We start from the raw sequence: 24,486 nt of genomic DNA on the forward strand, positions 1-24,486 counted from the left end.
ATCACTGACCCACCCCCATTCTTCACAGTGGGTATGAGGTGCTTTTCAGCATGTGCATCTTTCGTGGCACGCCAGACCCACATAGAGTGTTTGTTGCCAAAAAGCTCAATCTTGGTCTCACACAAAAATACACACGGTCCCAGGCTTCAACTGGGACCGTGTGCTTTGGTCAGATGAATAATTTAAAAAAATTATAAGAAGCTAAAAACACATCTTTTTCACGGGTGCCAATAACTATGGAGGGCACTGTATATTCTATTGAAAACATTTGCACTAATATATTTTTAACCCCCCACCCCCCAAAAAAAAAAAAAAAGAATTTTGCAGTTTTTTTTGTCACTTGTGAAAACACTACAAATGTGTGACAGTTAGGGCTGCAGCTATCAATTATTTTAGTAGTCGTATATACAGTGCCTTGCAAAAGTATTCGGCCCCCTTGAATCTTGCAACCTTTCGCCACATTTCAGGCTTTAAACATAAAGATATGAAATTCAATTTTTTTGTCACGAATCAACAACAAGTGGGACACAATCGTGAAGTGGAACAACATTTATTGGATAATTTAAACTTTTTTAACAAATAAAAAACTGAAAAGTGGGGCGTGCAATATTATTCGGCCCCTTTACTTTCAGTGCAGCAAACTCACTCCAGAAGTTCAGTGAGGATCTCTGAATGATCCAACGTTGTCCTAAATGACCGATGATGATAAATAGAATCCACCTGTGTGTAATCAAGTCTCCGTATAAATGCACTTGCTCTGTGATAGTCTCAGGGTTCTGTTTAAAGTGCAGAGAGCATTATGAAAACCAAGAACCACACCAGGCAGGTCCGAGATACTGTTGTGGAGAAGTTTAAAGCCGGATTTGGATACAAAAAGATTTCCCAAGCTTTAAACATCTCAAGGAGCACTGTGCAAGCCATCATATTGAAATGGAAGGAGCATCAGACCACTGCAAATCTACCAAGACCCGGCCGTCCTTCCAAACTTTCTTATCAAACAAGGAGAAAACTGATCAGAGATGCAGCCAAGAGGCCCATGATCACTCTGGATGAACTGCAGAGATTTACAGCTGAGATGGGAGAGTCTGTCCATAGGACAACAATCAGTCGTACACTGCACAAATCTGGCCTTTATGGAAGAGTGGCAAGAAGAAAGCCATTTCTCAAAGATATCCATAAAAAGTCTCGTTTAAAGTTTGCCACAAGCCACCTGGGAGACACACCAAACATGTGGAAGAAGGTGCTCTGGTCAGATGAAACCAAAATTGAACTTTTTGGCCACAATGCAAAACGATATGTTTGGCGTAAAAGCAACACAGCTCATCACCCTGAAAACACCATCCCCACTGTCAAACATGGTGGTGGCAGCAGCATCATGGTTTGGGCCTGCTTTTCTTCAGCAGGGACAGGGAAGATGGTTAAAATTGACGGGAAGATGGATGCAGCCAAATACAGGAACATTCTGGAAGAAAACCTGTTGGTATCTGCACAAGACCTGAGACTGGGACGGAGATTTATCTTCCAAAAGGACAATGATCCAAAACATAAAGCCAAATCTACAATGGAATGGTTCAAAAATAAACGTATCCAGATGTTAGAATGGCCAAGTCAAAGTCCAGACCTGAATCCAATCGAGAATCTGTGGAAAGAGCTGAAGACTGCTGTTCACAAACACTCTCCATCCAACCTCACTGAGCTCAAGCTGTTTTGCAAGGAAGAATGGGCAAGAATGTCAGTCTCTCGATGTGCAAAACTGATAGAAACATACCCCAAGCGACTTGCAGCTGTAATTGGAGCAAAAGGTGGCGCTACAAAGTATTAACGCAAGGGGGCCGAATAATATTGCACGCCCCACTTTTCAGTTTTTTATTTGTTAAAAAAGTTTAAATTATCCAATAAATTTTGTTCCACTTCACGATTGTGTCCCACTTGTTGTTGATTCTTGACAAAAAATTAAAATTTTATATCTTTATGTTTGAAGTCTGAAATGTAGCGAAAGGTTGCAAGGTTCAAGGGGGCCGAATACTTTTGCAAGGCACTGTATATACTGGTCCTTCTAAAAAAAATTTGCATATTGTGATAAAGTTCATTATTTTCTGTAATGTACTGATAAACATTAGACTTTCATATATTTTAAATTCATTACACACACCTGAAGTAGTTCAAGCCTTTTATTGTTTTAATATTGATGATTTTGGCAAAAAGTCAACAAAAATCCCTATCTCAAAAAATTAGCACATCATGAAAATGTACTCTAAAGAAGCTACTAACCTAATCATCTGAATCAACGAATTAACACAAAACCCCTGCGAAAGATTACTGAGGCTTTTAAAAACTCCCAGCCTGGTTCATTACTCAAAACCGCAATCATGGGTAAGACTGCCGACTTGGCTGCTGTCCAGAAGGCTATCATTGACACCCTCAAGCAAGAGGCTAAGACACAGAAAGAAATTTCTGAACGAATAGGCTGTTCCCAGAGTGCTGTATCAAGGCACCTCAGTGGGAAGTCTGTGGGAAGGAAAAAGTGTGGCAGGAAACGCTGCACAACCAGAACAGGTCACCGCACCCTGAGAAAGATTGTGGAGAAGGGCCGATTCCAGACCTTGGGGGACCTGCAGAAACAGTGGACTGAGTCTGGAGTAGAAACATCCAGAGCCACCGTGCACAGGCGTGTGCTGGAAATGGGCTACAGGTGCCGCATTCCCCAGGTCAAGCCACTTTTGAACCTGAAACAACGGCAGAAGCGCCTGAAAGCAAATTTTGCATGTCATTCGGAAATCAAGGTGCCAGAGTTTGGAGGAAGACTGGGGAGAAGGAAATGCCAAAATGCCTAAAGTCCAGTGTCAAGTACCCACAGTCAGTGATGGTCTGGGGTGCCATGTCAGCTGCTGGTGTTGGTCTACTGTGTTTTATCAAGGGCAGGGTCAATGCAGCTAACCATCAGGAGATTTTGGAGCACTTCATGCTTCCATCTGCTGAAAAGCTTTATGGAGATGAAGATTTCATTTTCAGCACGACCTGACACCTGCTCAGTGCCAAAACCACCGGTAAATGGTTTACTGACCATGGCATTACTGTGCTCAATTGGCCTGCCAACTCTCCTGACTTGAACCCCATAGAGAATATGTGGGATATTGTGAAGAGGAAGCTGAGAGACACCAGACCCAACACTGTGGATGAGCTTAAGGCCGCTATCGAAGCATCCTGATTGCCTCCATGCCACGTCGCATTGAAGCAGTCATTTCGGCAAAAGGATTCCGGACCAAGTATTGAGTGCATAACTGATATAATTAACTGAAGGTTGACTTTTTTTGTATTAAAAAATATTTTTTGTATTGGTCGGATGAAATATGCAAATTTTTTGAGATAGGGATTTCTGTTTTTTCCTGGACTTTTTTGCCAAAATCATCAATATTAAAACAATAAAAGGCTTGAACTACTTCAGTTGTGTGTAATCAATCTAAAATAGAGTATATGAACGTCTAATGTTTATCAGTACATTACAGAAAATAATGAACTTATCACATTATACAATTTTTTTTTAGAAGGACTACTATACGGTAGTAATCAATTAACTAGTTAGCTAGAAAAATCGAGTAATCCGATAAGGAACAGAGAAAATTAAAATACCAGAGCTGAGCCTCAAACACTTTAAAAAAATTAATAAATGAGGATCTAAGTACAACAAAAGAACAATTGTCTAACTTACATAGCAAAATTTCGCTAGCTTGAATGCTATAAAATGCTAACTTTTTTTCTTTTTTCTTATAATGCTCTTGACAAATGGTTCAAACACACATTTTCACAGAAAAACGGCTAAATATACCATTAAACTAAATTACGAATGCATTAAAAACATTAGCTCAAACAAAGACTTAGCTTATGTTGGTCTTAGTGGGAGCAGCTGGATTCAGCCATGTGAAATGAGTTATGTAATATTCACTGTCGCCATTAGAGGGCTGTGTGTCCACCCAAATCAATAAAACTAAATGCAAACACTTTTCAAACAAATCATTACTATGCCACTTTAATGAAACGAATCCTTGAAGCAGCAACATTTAATTCGAATCTTTTTTCTGATCGAATTACTCAAGTTAATCAAATAATCGTTGCAGCACTAGTGACAATCGTTTAAAAAATACATATTCAAAAATTAATAACTGTGCACACAAAATAGCATACAAGCACAGCTAATTTCCTTGAGTAGAGGTAAATTTCAACCTTATAATCTATCATAAAATGGGGTGAATGTTCTTCGAGGTTCATTTCATAACAGAAAGCTCCCCCTCCCCCCCGACCGAAGCAATGGAAGTCAGCATAATTGAGACCCCGAGTCGATTTTTTTTTCCCCCAAGCGTGAAGCTGGAGAACAGCCGTCGCCGTCACCCGACCCAAAGATGACACAGCAGGGACGAGGCGTGAAATCCACACACAAAGCAAAGTGCTTACTTTCCCCTCCAGGAGTGCTTGGTGGTGTAGTAGCAGGCCAGGTCCGTGTTGTCTTTCAGGACGTTCATCTTTTCACAGGACCTGAGAAACACAGCGGACCCCGGAAAGTTGAAAATAGAGAACAAATCCGTCATTTTGGCCCGACGGAGCCCGGCGACAACGTCCGAACGCTGCGACGCCATCTCCCAATGACCGCCGGTGCACACGCTTCACGCTAGCTTTCCACATTCTGCGGCACGGTGGGAAAAAACCCGCTGCTGGACTAATATATTATCCAATCAGCTTCTCCGGGCTGATCGGGTTTAAATCAAAGGCTGTTAAACGCACAGTAGGGAGGTCAAAGATTAACACCGAAATGAAACGAATCAGCGTGGATATTGATCAGGGGTTAATAACCCACCAGTGCTACGTTTGTTGACAAGGTTAGCTCATTAGCTAGTGATCATTCACTGCCAAACCTCCCAGTTAAATTGGATTAATCGCCTATTGAACAATTTAGAAGAGCTTTTTCAAAACGGCAAAGATTTTTCAGGTGAACGTTTCTGAGGTGAGAGTTTATTCACAAAGGATTTTGAAAATCAAAAAACTTAAGCCCAGTGTAATATAGCATGTCTTATGAACAGATTATTCGACCCAAAACAATATGTTATTAATACTAGATTCAACACAATCATTGAGTGCTTTAGTTAATAGGAAACTATTTCTACAAACTAAACATTTCAGTGCAAACTGTGACAAGAGAGGGGGTGAGCGGCAGTGTCAGCAATCTGCCAGGATCAAGGAAAACTGACTCCAGCTTTCCTTCCTCAACTCTCAGGCCCCAAATCGAGGAATGTTGCCCATTGTGGAAATAATTTGACAATCCAGTCACGGGTGGAAACTTAAATCCAAAACTGATGCCAGGGAACATCAAGCAAACGCATACTAAATCACAAAAAAGCCACAGCGTATTCCGGGATTGAGTCATGTGCAGATGCAATGCGGGACCAGACGGCACTTCCTGTCAGAGGGCGGATCAATAGCGGGGTATTAATGGACTATTGGTGACGTAGAGACGAAGTATAACATTTACACATCAAACTCTTACAATTTGAACTTTCTATTTGGATTAATAGAGCAGAGCTAGGGTGTGAAGGTCAAACAGGCATGAGTCATTACAGCAAACTAACAAACAAAACAATTTATATTCATTTGACATAAACCACAGCATTATACACTTACTGTAAATTTTCCCTTGTCTTTCTTTTTAGTTTGACAGCTTCACCTTTTAGTGGCAATGAAAACATAACAAATGATTTGTTTTTTAAGCTTAAAAGTTCAAAGCTATGAACATTTTTTTTTTGCTAATAATTTAAATTGTATTAAAAACCTTTGTAATTTATATACCTTCATTTAAAAACAGAACATTATCATATATTGTAAATTATAATATTTTTTAACCCTTAAAGGGCATTCATTTAACTCATTGGCTGACAATGACTGTGCTAGACGTCCAGTACATTCGTTCACTCGCCCTTTCTAGTCAAAAAGCATTGGACGTCTAGTACATTAATGGCACAGAAACCTAAATCAATTGCGTGCAATGAGTTAAATACTGGATTATCATAGACTTCACCATCAGATAGTGAAGCCTATGGTACTATGAAAAAACGAGAACTTTAGAGTGTTACTTGGGTCCATAACCAGTGTCCATTTCTGCTTTTATTCACTTTATTAATTTTGTATTTATTAATATTGTTTTCATTTATGATAAAACTATATAAAACAATAATTAACCATAATTAGAATAGAAACATACACTACAGTAGACAATAAACATGTGCTGATTACCGGTTTCAAGGTATACTGTGGTATAAAAATGTCAAGGTTTCAAAATTTTCCGTCATACTGTCCCCAAGGTATTAGCTATTTTTATGTCCCAAAAATATATGGAGAAATCCCTTACTTGCCACTGTAAAGCTAAACCCTCCCCCACTGGTTGTTGCTCAGTGTCAGTGACTCAGCTGTGCAACACGATGGCTGGAGGAGGTGAAACTCCAGAACGTTTTCCCCCATCGAAGAAAACGAAATCGCTGGTATGGGAATACTTTGGCTACAGAAAATGTACAGGCGGCCGCTGCTAAGAGAAGGATGGCCAACCGACATGTAAAACATGTTTGCGGACGGTGGCTGCCGAGGAGGCAATACCTCCAACATGATTTCGCATTCCTACAAAATTAAAGGTAAGCAAACACGGTCATGAAAATTTCTCACCAGCTTCGAGAGTGAACTTTGGCGTGTTTAGTAGAGGTGTGCGAAATTTCCGATTCTTGTTCACGATTCAGCCGTGGAAGATTTGAGAACGATTCACAAACATCCAAATTCCGATTATTGAATTATACCAGGTAAAGTGGAAGTAAAACACAGTCAGCGCGGTCTTTGGGACGCAATGAGGAACGAACCGAGAGTAAAGATCATGTTCAACTCATGCCGCTAGATAAAAAAAAAACAAAAAACAATCATACCTGACTCGGGCCGACAGCGGCTACAACCAACGCTCGGTTGCTAGTTGCTACAAACATACGGCCACGGTAGATATATATATGTAGAACTAGATGCAAAATGACAGACAACGGCGGTGTTAGAACATGTATTATTGAACAGAGATGTGAAATGACCGACTTGCCGGCGTTAGTAAACAGCCGCCATCTTAGAGCAGTAGACTTCTCGAGAAGGCTCTGTTGTAGCGAACCTAATTACGTTTTTAGCTAAAATACTCCTAAATCGGCCAAATCTTGTCTTGAATCTATCTTTAAATGATGAAACAGTTTTAAAACTTTGACATGTCAAAAGTAGACAGAAGGGAAATTATGGAATAACGGGAGCAATTTTAACAACTGTAACGGTTGATTCACAACATTAAATTAATTGAATGTAGTTTAAAGCTGTTGATACAGAATGGGGACTGGAGTATTTTATTTACTCTTATTTTTGTATATTTGTTTACTGTTATATGTTAACTTGATACTAAAATAGTAGTTTGGTTTAGCCTGAGAGGATTTTTGAACAATTTTGGAACTAATGTACAAAACATAAAAAAAAAAGGATATAATCGAATCGGAGCCTCAGAATCGTAATCGTAACCGAATTGTTAGGTGCCCAAAGATTCCCAGCTCTCGTGTTTAGTGTGTCTAGCGGTGGTAAAACATAGCGATTTTTTTCTTTCTGGCAACTGTCTGTGTTATGAAAGAGGGTGTATAATGTAAACATGATACGAGTCACATATGCTTTGAATGGAAAATAATTCAATTATTTTTGTTCTGATGGTAATGATCTTGAGCTGTGGGTTTAGGCTCACCTAAGGACTGCATTACATTTATTTCGTATAAATAAATATATATAGTTTAATTTAACATTATACTTACGTTCCAATTTGCTGATATGTTTTGAAAAATAAAAATCCTGTTTAATGGATTTTTTAAAAAATCCAGATGTGTCAGAGTAACACATTTTAGAATTGTAACTGCAGTACCGTGATACCGGGAAACAGTGATATTTCGGCTTAAGGTTATCATACCGTCAGAATATCATACCGGCATATGCCTAAAGTATATTATTTAATGTGCTAATATTTAAGCTACCCAAATTTCTGAGATTTTCAAGGTCTCTAATCGACTCTCAAAAGAGTTGATGATGAATCGATTATCTGTGCTGTGGCACCTCGACTGTATATGAATGGTTATTCCTAAGATTTTTTTAATGGCAGGTTCTCATAGACAAACTGTACAGGTAACCCATAGTGAAAGGTCAGTGTTTATTAATTGTCAATTTAACGAATTAATAGCTCTGCAGCAGTTTATTTCAACCACAGTTTTGTATTCATAAAAAAACCATCAATGCTAATTTGCTCCCTTGTGACAAGCGTTTGCTTACCTGGCTTATCAGTAGACAACTTAACGAGACTGCTCCACTGCAAAGCGGCCTAGGCGCTTGACAAATGACTGTCAAGCTTAACCACCGTCACCGTTACAGCTCCACTCAAAAGAGACTATTTTAAAACCCAGGGTGATGTTTTGGAGAGTGTTTAGATCGAGAGTGAGTCCGGAGCTCCATCGTGTTATGCTAATATGACCAGCTAAGTAGCGCATCACTCGGGTTCAGTGCGACGGCTAAGCTATTCGCATTAGCAGTGGGCTGCAATTGCCTAGGCGACAGGAGCCAAATGGAGGCATTTACCTGTCAAATGACGAGCGGGTGTGAATTCCAGCCGTCCCTCGGCCCCCCGCCCTCCTCTGCGTGTTGCCGCCGCCTGTCGATTGAGCCGCTTGGGTGCCGAAGGTGCTCGCTTGACGCTGTATTCCCCACCAACAGCGCTCAGGACGCTGCCATATTCCTCGCAGCCAGAGTGGTCGAGTACGCATGCGCGAGGCCTGCCTGTCATGCGGCGGTCAGCTGATTGGCTTGTCAGTTAATCGAAGGTAGCGAATGCTGATTCCAGGTCAGCGTTGAGATCGATTTTGTCTCTTTTTAATTGCGAGCTACATTCAAAACTGATTCTGGAGCAGTTGGGAATTCACTCGGAATGCTGTCATGTTTTTGAAGGCGTCAAATGGTGATTAATTGGTTTAAGTAATGAGTTCCAGCTCAAATCTTGATTATTTGCTCTGTATATCCATCCAGATGTTAAAAAACGAAATGGAATCCACGTGAAATTGCAGCACCCGGGCTAAGAAGAAGGGTTATTCTGCTCCCTAGTGGCAGTAATGGTTAAACTGAATAAAGACACAATGATGGGACCAATTTTATGTGAATGCGACTTAGTAATTGAAACGTTTTGCCTTGCATTTCATCACTATAAACGTGATTCATTACAACAATTTTATCCTATTTAATTTCCCAATGCACTCACACGAACTTCAAAGAGATGAAAAAGTAAATGCTGGCTACAATTGAAATTAGGTTGACTCACCTTGACTGTAGGTAAAGGGGAAACATCTTGTCCTATGTATCCTGATGTGCCACTCTCAAGTTGAGTGGTTGAACAGACTGGTCAGTCACACTATAATGAAGCATCTGATTTGGTGACCAACCATGCGCTGCCTCTTAGTCTAATTCATTTAGGAGCTAAAAAGACATTCAGGGGTGGAGTTTCCTTTCTTTTCTTAAGATCACGTTACTTTCACTGAAATAAAACTCCACTCAAGAAGGCCAGAGATTCAAACCTGAACCTAGAAAGATGAGGCAGATGTGCAAACCACTGGGCCAACATGCCGCTCGAGTAAAGCTGCAACCAGTACCAGTGGGGTCACTAGATGTATTTTAGGAAGACAATTCAGCCCAGGGCGTAGGTTTGGTCTCAACATTGACAGGGACGATATTACCGTAATGCACATAATGTAAACAATGATCCAAATAAGGGACGGCTAGTTTGACTTTGTTGTTCCTTGTGGAGGCTGGCCTAACCGCAGTAGTTTTGCAGGTTAGCAAGTTTAATGTTATGCTAACTGTGATGCAGGTCGGACTTTCAATTGCAAAATTAGTGGTGTTCCCCCCACTGCCACAACACTGACTTCTTTTTACATGACTTACAGTGGCTGCTGCTGACCGAAAAAAAAAAAACTTCTAATATCCTTTCTCTCTGAAAGAGGCGGAAGAGGTTGTCGACATGAATTTGGCGGGATGTGTGAGTATGTGTATGGGCTACAAGTCATCAGCCAGCCAAACGTTCGTTTTTAGGGGGGGGGGGGGTGAACCGGCACATTCAGCAAGTGAAAAGAGATAAATGTAAGTCTGAACATAATGAAAATAATTCACTTAATAATGGTAGGGTCTATTCTATCATTACAGCATATGGGTAGACGATCTATATTACCTATATAACTGAACTCTATGTAATGCAAATAAGGTTTCTTAAAATTTGGCGGGGACAATTTGAGCACCCTGAAAAGTTGGTAGTCATCCCCCTACCCTAAAATACATTTATTCATTCACCTTCTGAGCAGCTTATTCTCACGAGGGTCGCGACTCATGGGAGTGCTGGAGCAGACTATATCGTATTTTTTAAAATGATAAAACACGACCTGATTCACTTCTTTATAATCATAAATTCAATTTATTTCCCTTCATCTTATAACAAACGATGGTCCTAGAGGAGTGTTTTATGTATTTATCCATATTTATCCTCAATAAAGTGTAAACATACACATGCTCACATTTATGTAAAAGTAATTACGCGTTTGAATATGATCAAACATGCTTATTACCAAATGCAGTACTGACTACCATTACAATAAATCCATTGTCCAGGAAATACTTACAAATATTAGCCAATATTTATTAAAATGTTTCCAAATGAAACTTCAGCAGCTTGTGATCGCTGTCAATGGCAGCCACTGTGTTAGTACTTTCTTTATTAATGCCAGCTGTTTTTTGCCAACCTATTCCTGTGCTATATAGATTAGCTTCACCTTTGCGTTATAGCTTGACCTTTACGTTATTACGCAGCCATATATACGTCATAGAGGTCATGAACGTAAGGTCCTACGTTTTACGTGGTTCTCATGAACGCAACGCTTGTAACCACGGCAATGACGCTCTGCTTGTTGCTATCCATCCTAGCCTAGCCAAGCTAACAGATTATCTTCGAACAACTGCTGGTAAAATTACTCCTTTTTACGCGTCGTGAGTTTGACGGTCAGCTCAAACGACTTCACCCTGAGCGCAGCTAACCTACAGTGAAGTAACTGGAATGTGGTTTCCTCTAAATCTGTCTTAAATTAGACGTGCATCTTCGCTTTTGCTGCCATTTTGAGACAGAAGTTAGCTTAATTAGTGACGCCAACATTAGTGCAATAGCCACCATGGTAAGTACTTTCACACGCATTTATTGTTGGAATTAGTTGGCATTTCAAGTAAATTGTTTTCTTTAACGCTTTATGGTGGTGTGGCCGAGTCATTGTTGTGTCCTTTTGGGTTTGAATTTAGCTAGTGGTTGTTTTCGTAGCCGTTTTCAATTTAGAATTTCACCCAGCCTAAATTTGCAGTAACTTTCGTTGAAATAACATGTGTCAAATGTGTTTATTTATTTTTAATAATTTGAAAATGCGTATGTCGCCGTCAATGGCAGTTACAGTGACTAAAATAAAGCGTCTTTTTTTGTCAAAATATTATAATTTCATGTTCGCTTTCATGTGAATTTTCAATCATTTCAATGTACTGTATTTTACTAGTTCGGTGAAACTACATTTTTTTGTCTTATAATACAACTCTTCCAAAATTGGGATTATTGTTGAAATTTCTTGTAAAATTACAATTTTATCATCTAGGAATTTGAGAGTTTTTATTTACGGTTGGTATGTAAAAGTCACAAAATGTAGTGACTAGGCATGTGCCGGTTACAGGTTTCAAGGTTTACCGTGGTATGAAAACTAAAATTTTCCGTCATACTGTAATGCGGTACTAGCTATTTTTTATGTCCCATAAATGCAACTAGAAATCCTTGGCAGCGCTCACCCCTACCCCTCCGGTTATGCTCTGTCCTGAAACCACACCTGAGATTTTACCCCCCTCAAAAAAGACAAAGTCGCAAGTATGGGAGTACTTCAGCTACCGAAAATAAACAGACGCCCAGGGCTTAGAGGACCCCCAACATAATTTTACATTTACGTGACCATCATCTGTCACTTTACACAAAATTTAAGGTAAGTAAACACTGTCATGAATGTTTCCCACCAGCTACGAGGGTTCACTCCAGTGTGTTTAGTGCAGGGGTGGGCAAACCGGTCCTTTAGGGCCGCAGTGGGTCCTGGTCTTTGTTCCAACTGATTCAGCACAGACAGTTTAAACAATGAGGTTTCCATGGAAACAAGAAGCACCTGACTGCAATCGACTGATTGCGCTTGTAAGAAACCAGATTGGTGAAAGGCTGTCCTCATGATGGGTATGAACAAAAACCCGCACCCACTGCGGCCCTTTGTGGAATAGTTTGCCCACCCCTGGTTTAGTGTGTTTAGCAATGGTAAAACAAATACTATGATGTAAGCTTGTTAACGAGGGAGATAACGTGGCTAGTTAGCATGCAAAGACAGCTAACTAGTTTCCTCTCCACCATTAGCCTACTTTTGTAAAGTCTTCCGCCATTGTAGACATCTGTTCAAAACAACATTTTCATAGTACAGCCTGTGGTGTTTTTTCTCTCTTGCAACTTTCTGTCTTGAGTAATGTGTAAATAATGTTACGAGTCATACACATGCGCTCTTCATTAATATTCAACTAATTGATATTAATAGTAGTAGTGGTATGTGTTTTACATAAAATCAATTCGATCATATATGGTTTAAGTCCAGTTCTATATTACTAAGGGTTCTTATTGAGCAACTTCAGTTGTGGCTGTGGGTTTATAAGTTGTTATTTTGTTTACTTATTTTAACATCATTTTCATGTTGATGTTCCAAATTGCAAATACCAGTATGAATGAAAAATTCAAAAAATCCGATTTAGTAGAAAAAAGTTTAAAAAATTTTGAACAGTTTCATACATCTCAAAATAATACATTTTCGAGCTATAATTGCAATACAGTGATACTGTGAAACAGCGGTATTTTTGCTTGATGTTATCATACTGTCAAAATCTCATACCGGCACATGCCTAGTAGTGACTGACAAAAGTAAACGGATGGCGGTTTTGAACTTCCTAAACAGCTAAATTCAGATATTAAAAAAAAAAAAAAAAAAAGTTTAATTCCTGCTTTTAACTCTCCTTTTTCCCTGCTCACTTAGGCTGATATCGGGTGTAATGAGCATCATCAGAACGAGGTAATCAACTACATGCGGTTTGCTCGATCCAAGCGTTTGTTGAGGCTCAAGACTGTGGATTCCTGCTTCGAAGAACTTAAAGACAGCAGGTCGGTCCCTTTATTTTCATATCTTCGAGGGCTTTCCATGGACTGCGGCGTGCATCCCCAGATTGGTGGAGGAGACCTTCACAGTGGATGAGGTGCGCGACATGCTGGACGGGCTGCACGCGGTGGTGCGAGGCGAGGTGGAGATGGAACTCATCAATACGGCGCACACCAACGTTCTGCTGCTGCGCCAACTCTTCTTTCAGGCTGAAAAGTTCTACTTGCGCTTGCAGACCGACATCTCAGAGCTGGAGAACAGGTGAGGAACCAGGGTTATGTTCCAGGGAGTATTTATTAGTTCAATAAGCATCCTGGATTCTAATGTAATTTTATACACTGCTGGCCAAAAGTATTGGCACCCCTGCAATTCTGTCAGATAATGGTCAATTTCTCCCAGCAATTGATTGCAATTACAAATGCTTTGGTAGTAATATCTTCATTTATTTTGCTTGCCATGAAAAAACACAAAAGAGAATGAAAAAAAATGAAATCATTATCATTTTACACAAAACTCCAAACATGGGCCTGACAAAAGTATTGGCACCCTCAGCCTAATACTTGGTAGCACAACCTTTAGACAAAATATCTGCGAACAACCGCTTCTGGTATACATCACCGAGTTTCTTACAATGCTCTGCTGGAATTTTAGACCATTCTTCTTTGGCCAACTGCTCCAGGTCTCTGAGATTTGAAGGGTGCCTTCTCCAAACTGCCATTTTCAGATCTCTCCACAGGTGTTCTATTGGATTCAGGTCTGGACTCATTGCTGGCCACTTTAGAAGCCTCCAATGCTTTCTCTCAAACCATTTTCCAGGGCTTTTTGAAGTTTTTTGGGGGGTCATTGTCCTGCTGGACCTCTGTGGGAGACCGAGCTTTCTCACACTGGGCCCTACATTACGCTGCAAAATTTGTTGGTAGTCTTCAGACCTCACAATGCCATGCACACGGTCAAGAAGTCCAGTGGCAGAAACAGCAAAGCAACCCCAAAACATCAGGGAACCTCCCCCATGTTTGACTGTCGGGACCGTGTTCTTTTCTTTGAAGGCCTCATTTTTCCCGCTGTAAACCCCATGTTGATGCCTTTTCCCAGAAAAAGCTCTACTTTTGTCTCATATGACCACAGAACATTCTTCCAAAACATTTTTGGCTTTCTCAGGTACGTTTTGGCAAACTCCAGCCTGGCTTTATTTATGTCTCTGGGTCAGAAGTGGGGTCTTCCTGGGTATCCTACCATAGAGTCTCTTTTCATTCAGACGCCGACGGATAGTACGGGTTGACACTTTTGAACCCTCGGACTGCAAGATAGCTTGAACTTGTTTGGATGTTAGTCGAGGTTCTTTATCCACCATCCGCACAATCTTTCATTGATATCTCTCGTCAATTTTTCTTTTTTTTCCACATCTAGGGAGACTAGCCACAGTGCCATGGGTTTTACACTTATTAATGACACTGCGCACGGTAGACGCAGGAACATTCAGGACTTTGGAGATGGAATTGTAGCCTTGAGATTGCACATGCTTCCTCACAATTTTGCTTCTCAAGTCCTGAGACAGGTCTTTGGTCTCCTTTCTTTCCTCCATGCTCAATGTTGTACACACAAGGACACAGGACAGAGGTTGAGTCAACTTTAATCTATTATAACTGGCTGCAACGGTGATTTAGTTATTGCCTAACCTGTTATGCGCCACAGGTAAGTAACAGGTGATGTTAAGTACACAAATTAGAGAAGCATCACATGATTTTTCAAAGGGTGCCAATACTTTTGTCCAGCCTATTTTTGGAGTTTTGTGTAAAATGATAATGATTTTTTTTTTCCATTCTCTTTTCCATTTTCCATTCTCTCTCCAGCAAAATAAATGAAGATATTAATACCAAATCATTTTTAATTGCAATCATTTTCTGGGAGAATACTTTTGGCCAGCACTGTATATAAGTACTGTAAATCACATGTTAATCTGGGCAAAGAAATTTAGCTGGAAATGTGCATTGGAACCAAAACCTACACACTTAGAAAAGTTTGAGTATAAATATTATGGAAGTGATTGTTTTCCAAAGTAAAGCCAATGTTTGAAAATCTCATTTTGATTCATTTCAAAGATAATCATGACGAATAAATGGAATCTAAAGAATATTTACTGTTTATGGTAAAAATAATTCATCAAAATATGCACGGATAAAATACAAAGAGGGTCTTTTTCCAATATTTGAATGGAAAAAAGCCTTTTCATTTGTTTTATGAAAAAAAACATTTAGAATATTTTTTATCTAAAGGTGCTATATGGAGTTTGTCACTTTTTTACTTGCCTAAGGCGTAACTGCAGCCTCTGTGTTGAGATCGTGCATGCCGCACATGCTTGTACGACTTGTACTGGGGTTGGGGCTGCGCTGGAAGCCGGTCTCTTCTTATTGTCTGCAGACTCCATGGTAAATTGTGGACAGTTACCGGCTCACGTGTGCATTGTTTTTGCCAAGTGGAGACTAGTCGGAGGCGAAACAGCGATGCTGCGAGGCCACGCATAGACATGCACACAGGCGCATGTTCTCAGTTAAAATTTCATGGCTCTCTGTTCTTATCAGGGCCTTGGTAGGGCATGCATGGAGTAAAAAAATATTTTACATTAATTCTATCAATTCCATATAGTACCTTTTATTGTAGAATAAAACAATAATGAACATACAAGGAGCCGTAATCCACTCTCAACATGGCTGTCTAATATTTTGCTAATCAATTAGTTGGTTATCAGCCCTATTTTACAGTATATTACCATTGTGCACTTACTGTACCTAACAGTAAACGCCTTTTTCCTTGTTTAGACAACTACAAACCACAGGTTTTGTTCTAAATACCACAAAATATGTGAACTTAACATCACTTTTCACTTCAGTAACCTTTGCACTAAACATCAGCACAGAACAGGCGGGTTTATTTTTTTTCTCATAGCTCTACGTGACTGACTCTATCTAAAGCAACGCACACGCCCTGACCAATACTCGTACTACGTGCAGTTGAGTCGGTTTTCAAACCACACGTCGGTCGCCACAATATTTTTTTTTTGTGAAAGCGCTATCAACAACGTGGGTGTTGCACTGAGGGAATATTATAACAATCATAACAAACATGAATGTTAGCGTTATGTAATAAAAGATTTTTTAATTAATCTGATGGTGAAAGGCATCGACTTTCTATTCCTTTGCCACACAGGGAACTACTAGAGCAAATAGCAGAATTTGAGAAGACTGACTTTAAAGTTTCCCATAAGGTGAGTAAGTTGTTCTAAGATGAAATCATATTACACAATAACAACTCTTTGAAAATGTTCTTTAATTTGCACTAGTTGAACCAGGAAAGCAGCAAACCCAAGCTGGCACCACTTAACGAAAGCGGCGTATCGCAACTTTTAAACAAGGTTTGGGGTCGAATATCTCGGAGAAGAACTGTACCACTGGACCGCCATTTTGTATTCATTCTTTTAATTTTTTTTGTACTTTTCAGGAGATTGCCAAACTGCAGGAGGAGAATGAGAAACTGAAGGCTAAAATGCGCACTTTGGAATCACAGGTATGAAAGTATATGTTAACCCTTAACGCGATCCATCCAGCCAGGCGTTACATTTTGGGTCATGTAGGCCACAGTTGTATTTATATTAGGATAATGCGTTTTATAAATTATTATTCATCATTACTGTATTCTGCTTATTTTATTTGTATATGGCAGATAACACGTGACTTGAGAACCCCAATTTGGCCAAATTTCAAAATTGTCCTATATGCATGTGTGATACATCATTTGAAAGCTTAAATCTCAATTTTCTAGGGGAAGAAAATTTTTCAACAGGAGGGCATTTTAATTTTTTTTTTTTTAAATTTAAACAGCAAAACCCTAACTGGAGGTGAGAGCATGCGAGAGCATAATTAAAGACGCCATGATTTTAACGAGACATTATTGCGTACTTACAGCTTTTTGATCCAAAAACTCCATGTAGCATGTATCACCGAGTGTCAAGAGACAGCTGTGCATGGCCGCAGCCGGATTTTTTGGGGATTTTATGGGTGAAACATGGTAATATAACAAGGGTCGTGATGCAAATATCGCAGACATCAAGGAGTGGTTGAGATTTTCATTTTCATATATTTACCCTTTTAAACGTTTTTTTTTTCTTCTTTTTTTTTCTTTGTTTGGATCAATTATTTATCATCTAAAATATTGGGAAAAATGTGACAGTAACTAAAAAAATATAACTAAGCGATAGTTATGAGGTAGATATCCATGACTTATTTACAGACGCTAATTTCTTCATTGTGACGTAGTTTGTTTAAAAGTATAAAATATGCGAGTGAATACCTTTTTATAAAGTCTTTTTTTTAACTAAAGATTAGACATCAATTAATGATTGTAAGCTAAAAAAGAGACATTTCGAATAATAAATATAATTACTTGGGCTGTCAAACGATAAAATTTTTTAATCGAGTTAATTACAGCTTAAAAATTAATTAATCGTAATTAATCGCAATTAATCGCAATTCAAACCATCTATAAAATATGCCATATTTTTCTGTAAATTATTGTTGCAATGGAAAGATAAGACACAAGATGGATATATACAGTACATTCAACATGCGGTACATAAGGACTGTATTTGTTTATTATAACAATAATTCAACAAGATGGCATTAACATTAATAACATTCTGTTAAAGCGATCCATGGATAGAAAGACTTGTAGTTCTTAAATGATAAATGTTAGTACAAGTTATAGAAATTTTCTATTAAAACCCCTCTTAATGTTTTCGTTTTAATAAAATTTGTAAAATTTTCAATCAAAAAATAAACTAGTAGCCCGCCGTTGTTGATGTCAATAATTACTTACACAATGCTCATGGGTGCTGAAGCCTATAAAATCAGTCGCACCCAAGCGCCAGCAGAGGGCGGGAAAACTCCATAAAACACAGTTAACAAGTGGGCAGTTCAGTGTACTGTCATTTAAATCTGTCTGAGCGGAGCATGTGCGTTAATTGCGTCAAATATTTTAACGTGATTACTTTAAAAAATTAATTACCGCCCGTTAACGCGATAATTTTGACAGCCCTAATAATTACTTACCTTCTTTTTATGGCTGGGTTGAAACAAAAGCGGTTGTACGATGGGGGTCTCCGGGGTAAAACGGACAAATTAAAACTAGTTCAGGGGCTTAATGCGCCATGAATCTGCTATGGCAGCATATAGACATATTGTTCAAACACAGCAGTTCTTTTGGCTTAAAATACAGCAGTTTATTTTAAAGAGGGGTGCAAGAGCAGAAATTGCTTTTTCAGCCTTGTCTGTGTTTTCCGCCATATATCAAATTTTTGCCCAAAATATCGACGTAATCTTTTTTGCGTTCAAAGTGAATGGAAAAGCCTTCTGCCCTTGTACAAGGGCACAGCTTAACATAGCACTTATGCTTATTGGCCATTAGATGTCTTTAAACTAAGATGCTTGGAATTTGTTATGTGAGCATTATCATTATTAAAGCATCCATTGGGGCATCACAGTACAATTATCCATAATATGTTAAGTCGATGACCGCATATCGGTATCGGTTTGATATCGGTATCAGATTGTTGGAGTTGGACAATATCGGGACATCGGTTAAAAAGCTATTATCGGACAACTCGAGTTACGTGAGTGCCCGATAAAGGTTTAAATAGCATTGATAGCAACTTCTCATCACTCAGTATTCTTTTCCGTAAGGCAATGAACGTACTGGACGAGAAGACCAAAGCCCAGAAAGCCCTAGAAGACCTTCGGAAGGTGCAAGGTGACGAGCAGGTACAGTTTAGTTTGAGTTGGAGTTCTTTAAAAATGAGATTCACGACATTCATGCCACTTTTTCTCATCTCAGCTATCGGCTCAGTCCAAGGAAATCAGCTGCCTGGAGGACACGGTGGCAGCCCTCAAGGAGGACTACGAGCGCTCGCTGACTGTCAACGCTGCCTCGAAGAAAGACCTGCAGGAGAACCTGGTGTCCACCAAACACGAACTCCTACGAGTGCAGGAGCAGCTAGCTCTGGCAGAGAAGGTTGACAGTCGTCGAATTTGGCATGATTCATTGGGCTCCTTTTAATGAGTTTGAATCGATTTTCAGGAACTAGACAAGAAGTTTCAGCAAACAGCGGCCTATCGCAACATGAAGGAGATTCTGGCCAAGAAGAATGAGCAGATTAAGGAAATTAGGAAACGCTTGCAGAAGTAAGAGCAAATACACAGTGAAAAAAAAGATCTGTAGAACAACCAGAATATTTAAAAAATGCTTTAAAAAATGGGAAAAGTCAACCCCAATGACAATTAGGGATGGGAATCGAAATCCGATTCCAATTCCAAACCGGTTCCTAGTGTTTCGAGGCCTCGACATCACAATGAAAAAGCCTTACAGATCCCTTTAACGATTCCTAAATACGCATATTGCGTTGTGACGTGTCTTGTTGTCCAGACGCATCAAACTAGCATGGCGCCAAGAACCACTCGCTCCAAAGTTTGGCTGCACTTCACCAGGAAAGGGGGTGAAAATAAAAGGTTACGATGGTTTAGCATGAGCATTGCAGCCGTAAATATAACAATGACAGCACGTAGGTTCAAACGCTCGAAAGTGTGTCTTCACTTCACGAGGAAAAATTACAACAAAGCGACTTGCAGTCATTGCAAGGTGGAGATAACTGCTTTGGCTGGGAATACGACTGTACTGTCCTCACCAAGACGCTAAGTCTCAGTCCTGACTATACAGCGGGCTAAACTCCCAAATGACAATGCAGAAGACTTTGGTATAATATGCTGACTTTATTCAGCCGTCGTTATGACACCATCAATTGAAGAGTGAAACTAAAAATAGAAATGAAACAAATCAATTTTGTCCCCCAATAACAAACAGGTTTGCATCAACGTAAATCAGCGATGATTAGCTGCTAATACAATAATAACACAAATGGCTAGCATGCGTTCACTAGCATTAGCACATCGTTCAAACCACTACACAACTGAATTTAAGTGTCCGATCGCAAGTGGAAACACACAACAACAACACAAAAGATGATACATACAGGCGTTGCCTCTGTAGATCTTTTACAAACATTAACAAAGAACGTAGGCTCGTAGCAGTGTTTCCCTCTCTCACTAACTCGCTCACTTGCTTGGATGCTTTGTAGCTGCACTTCTTCTTTGCGTGTAAGCGCCCTCTTCTTCACGTGAGTGCGTTCTTCTTCGTGTGAGGAAGCGCAAGGGCGCCCCCACTTGGGCATGAAAGCACCATAAAACACCATAAAAACTAAAAGGCATGCATTTCAATATAATAGGGGACGGTTACAGCCCGTTTCATATTTGGCCCGGCCCCCTGAACAATACCAGAGATCATTTTGAATTTTTTTTTTTTTTTTCTCAATAGTGTTATTTATTTCCTGGCCTTTTTCTGTTAGGAACTCAGATAGGGTTATTTGGTTATTATCTATTTACCGTAATTAAGAGTGTTAGTATTATTATATTATATTATTATTTTTGTTTTGTTTACTTTTGTTCCGTGAAGAATCCAGAAAGGGTTATTTGATTGTGTCTTTCTGAAAAACAATATTTTTTTAGATTTAGGCCCTCCTGCAATCATCACACTTTTTCTGTTACAAACTGACCCCGGCCCCTCATCAGAGAAGGAAAAGTTATATGGCCCTCACAGGAAAAAGTTTGGGGACCCCTGCTTAACACATATTGCCAAAAGCAGAACAACGACCTATATGCCAATGTATACCAATATTTTTTATTTCTATTAGAAAAATGTTTCCGTAAAATGTTACACATTCTTGTGCATTTGCCACTTATTGCCACAGTTAACATTGAGGCTTTGGGCCTGTTTTGACCTCGTTGTGACTTCTGATTAAACAAACTCGATGCCAATCAAAACATTTGTTCTTCTTTTTCCCCAAATTAGAATCGATAAGAGAATTGATAAAGAATCGAATCGTTAAGCAATATCGATAATGGAATCGGAATCGTAAAAATCGTATCAATTCCCATCCCTAATGACAATCGAGCATGCTGACTACCGAGCTATTTAGGATCGGTTAGAGGAAGTGCTATGCGAAAAGAACGGGGATCTCAAAACTCAATTTTTGTCTGTTGACGCGACCTGAAACAATCAAGTAATCGAACCTGTTCGTAGTTTTATAAGTTTTACAATTGTTTCTTTCAGATACGAGCCCGACGAATGAGGCGCCGTCACCGCTGTTCTAAGGGAAGTTCAGGTAGAAAGGCGGAACCGCAAAGGTTTTTGAGGGGCGTCGGCCATTCAATTACCCTGGCTGCTGACAATTTGTGAGGACTCGTTTCTGCGTATTTAACCAAATATTTGATCTCTTGTTGGCTTCTGGTTTTGGATGGGTCAGTCGGAACCTTGAGCTGAGGTTCTACGGAACTATCATGTCCAACAAGAAGAGGCCTTCACTGATTTGAATTCTTGGAATAACAATTCAAAATTTTTACCCTTGACTGAACTGTGTGAGAATGTTTGACCCTGACGCGGCTGTCAGTGACACGTTTCTGTTCTGCTTATTAAATGCTGTGCTGTTTCGTTTGCTAGATTTCCACGCTTTGCTATACGTGACATATGTAGACTGGTAAAATCGACACACGGGCAATGGAGTGCAAGAGAAAACGCAAATCAAATAAGTGTGGTGCTTTGTTCGGCAGATTAAAAGCTGTTTGCAAATACATTAAGAGGGTTTTTGGAGGCTTTTTAACACATTTTAGCAGTTGGTTGGCCTAAACACGATCAGAAGTGTTTATTTACATTCACAAGATAAATTCTAAAATCATATTTGTTTCATGTAACTGTATGACTTTTTCGTTTTTAGCATTTTATTTTGCTTGTGCTGCCCACAGTAAGTCTATTTAAAGTTTAGATTATGTCCAATCAGAATTCATTGTTTTTCAAAGCAATCACAGATGTATACAAATGTATTTTGATTCATAAGAATCAATCATTTGCTTTCATAGTGCACCACAGAAATCAGAATATATAGAATTTCTTGAAAATTCGTGCATACTTTTTGGTCCACAATATCAATAAATGATTAATCAACAAGTAACCATAGACTTCACCATCAGTTGACAAGACAGCTCTCAGAAACATTGCACCACGCGCCTACCCATTGGAGGCCGTCCCAGGCAGAGCGTTTGGCTTTCACTGTGATAAATTCAAACGCGCTGTGTTCAAATGCAGATTTAGGTGGGAAAAGGACAAATGTTTTACTGCGTACAAGCAGGAAGAAGTGTCTCAAGAGTGATTTGGTCGAGGATTCAAGGTAATTATTATATAAAATATTCCGATGCATGCACTTTGAAACGTTGTGAAAAAATGCATGGAAAAAACTTTAGCTTGAAATATTTACGTAAAATGAATGATAACTACCTGTTTTTTTGCTTTTAACCAATAATCTATACTGTTGTATGTTCATATCTATAAAAATTCCGGGATGTACACATTTATATACAAGAATTTTCAACTTATTATTTTATTTATTAATTTTTTTAAAAACCCGTCTTGTTCAGCTGTTTGACACGTAGAATCGAAGTGTCCGGTTGGTCACTCCCATTGTGATCATTCAACATAAATCGTTTATGAAGACAAAGCAGCGAACAGGAAGGGGTTATGGGGGAACAGAACAAAAGAAACACAAAGGAGAGAAAAACAACTACAAGAAATACATTGAACACCTACAGGCCTTACACTAACTATGAATATGTTGGGGCTATTGTCAGCTAGATATATTTCCAGTTGACACCATGTGGGGGGCGAGTATAAGATAAGTGATTGGAAGGGGTGGAGTGTACACAAATCAGGTCTGTGATCTACAACCAGTAATCGTGTGAATCCCTTGTGAGTGTAAGCCCGTCGGCAACCGACCCTACGCTACCCCATCGCCAATCCCAGCACAGAGGCCCCCCACCCGTGTGCGCCCAATCAAATCCACCCGTGCGCGAGCCCCATCAAACATGCGACAGCCACGCAGACGAGTGGCGACGCCGCGCCACACCAGGGCCACGGCCCCCACTCAGCCAGCCCGGGTGAAGGAGGGTGGTGGGGAGGAACCATCGTAGCCCATCCCTCCTCCCGCAGCCCAGCAAAGGGGCCATCGTCAGCTCCCCAGGGATCCAGGGTGGTCCCCCTGGGCTCAGTGGTAGTATAGTCGTTCCCCAATGCAGAGGTTATGGGTTCGATCCTCCCCCCTGATGAACTTGTCTAAGTATGTTTGAGCAAGATACTGAACCCCACATTGCTCCTGGTGCTGTGTCACCAGTAGGTAGATGAGGAGACAGTGTAAAGCGCTTTGAGGGCCTTAAAAGGTTGAAAGGCGCTATACAAGTGTAACACCATTTACCAAGTCTCCTCTAAAGTGAAAATTGAGTGATTTATTAGCTGTTGAAAACTTAGTGAAGTCTATGAAGTAGCATAGTTGTCGATTAATTTGATAATCATTTAGTTAGTTGATTAATCACGGCAAACCTACTGTAGCTGATAATATACAATATCACAGTTTTTGTTGTTTTTGTGTGGTGGTCGTTCACTCACTAGCTGCCATTGATGGTGATAAACACCCAATCCATTTGAACGTTGAAATGTTTTTATTTTTTAATTTTTTTTTTATTTTTTGGTGAAAGCTGATTTGTAGTGAAAGCACCCACTTTTTTGCTGCAGCTGTTTCCCCCGGGCCTCACTGTGGTGCAAACCGACACCCAGCGAACAAACTGTGACTCGGGCCTCTTGCGAAACAAAAACAAGCTTGTCAATCAAACAGCGTGACTTGTGCACGTTCGTGCGTGTTGCTAGCGCATGTTTCGTCAGATTTGTTTGGGGCCGTGTCCATGTGGAGCATGTGTTGTGCCACTGTGGTTAGTAATGTGACTTTGTCATTTGATGTATTTCCCTTTACGGGCTAGCTTGGCATGCCCTACTTTTTTGTTGTGTCACATGATGGGTTTCAGCAGTGTCATCCTGAACATTCTGTGTTTTGACTGGCACTGTAAATTGATGTTGTAGTTTACAGTATTTGGCGAGAAAGCAATAGTATAGTAACTATTTTGTAGGGGTGGGATATTTATTGAAAAAAAATATTTGAATTTATTTGAGGTTTAGTAATTGA

General features: G+C 39.7%; 2 protein-coding genes across 5 annotated transcripts in view; one reads left to right on the plus strand and one right to left on the minus strand.

The window, feature by feature from the left end:
• LOC130908918 (dnaJ homolog subfamily C member 13-like) overlaps window positions 1-8,846 on the minus strand; it is a 47,785-nt gene extending 38,939 nt beyond the window's left edge. For all 4 annotated transcript variants that reach the window (XM_057824859.1, XM_057824857.1, XM_057824858.1 and 1 more), the window contains exons 1-2: window positions 8,665-8,846; window positions 4,450-4,530 (exon numbers count right to left, since the gene is read on the minus strand). In XM_057824859.1, coding sequence (XP_057680842.1) covers window positions 4,450-4,517 — 68 coding nt within the window. In that variant the 5' untranslated portion in view covers window positions 4,518-4,530; window positions 8,665-8,846. The remainder of the gene's footprint in view (window positions 1-4,449; window positions 4,531-8,664) is intronic.
• Window positions 8,847-10,984: 2,138 nt separating this feature from the next.
• On the plus strand, window positions 10,985-22,773 carry lztfl1 (leucine zipper transcription factor-like 1). Its single transcript, XM_057824477.1, has 11 exons — window positions 10,985-11,084; window positions 11,209-11,291; window positions 13,206-13,330; window positions 13,392-13,586; window positions 16,530-16,587; window positions 16,663-16,734; window positions 16,821-16,886; window positions 19,058-19,135; window positions 19,209-19,385; window positions 19,452-19,555; window positions 21,537-22,773. The coding sequence occupies exons 2-11, from the start codon at window positions 11,289-11,291 to the stop codon at window positions 21,553-21,555; spliced, it is 897 nt and encodes a 298-aa protein (XP_057680460.1). The 5' UTR covers window positions 10,985-11,084; window positions 11,209-11,288; the 3' UTR covers window positions 21,556-22,773.
• The last annotated feature ends 1,713 nt before the right edge of the window (window positions 22,774-24,486 follow it).

Source organism: Corythoichthys intestinalis, chromosome 20 (genome assembly GCF_030265065.1).
Source record: "Corythoichthys intestinalis isolate RoL2023-P3 chromosome 20, ASM3026506v1, whole genome shotgun sequence".
Taxonomy (NCBI): Eukaryota; Metazoa; Chordata; class Actinopteri; order Syngnathiformes; family Syngnathidae; genus Corythoichthys; species Corythoichthys intestinalis.

Coding starts and splice junctions, on each gene's coding strand:
- lztfl1 (XM_057824477.1), top strand. Junction 13,587..16,529: donor ATCTCAGAGCTGGAGAACAG/GTGAGGAACCAG, acceptor TTTGCCACACAG/GGAACTACTAGAGCAAATAG. Junction 19,136..19,208: donor AGGTGCAAGGTGACGAGCAG/GTACAGTTTAGT, acceptor TTCTCATCTCAG/CTATCGGCTCAGTCCAAGGA.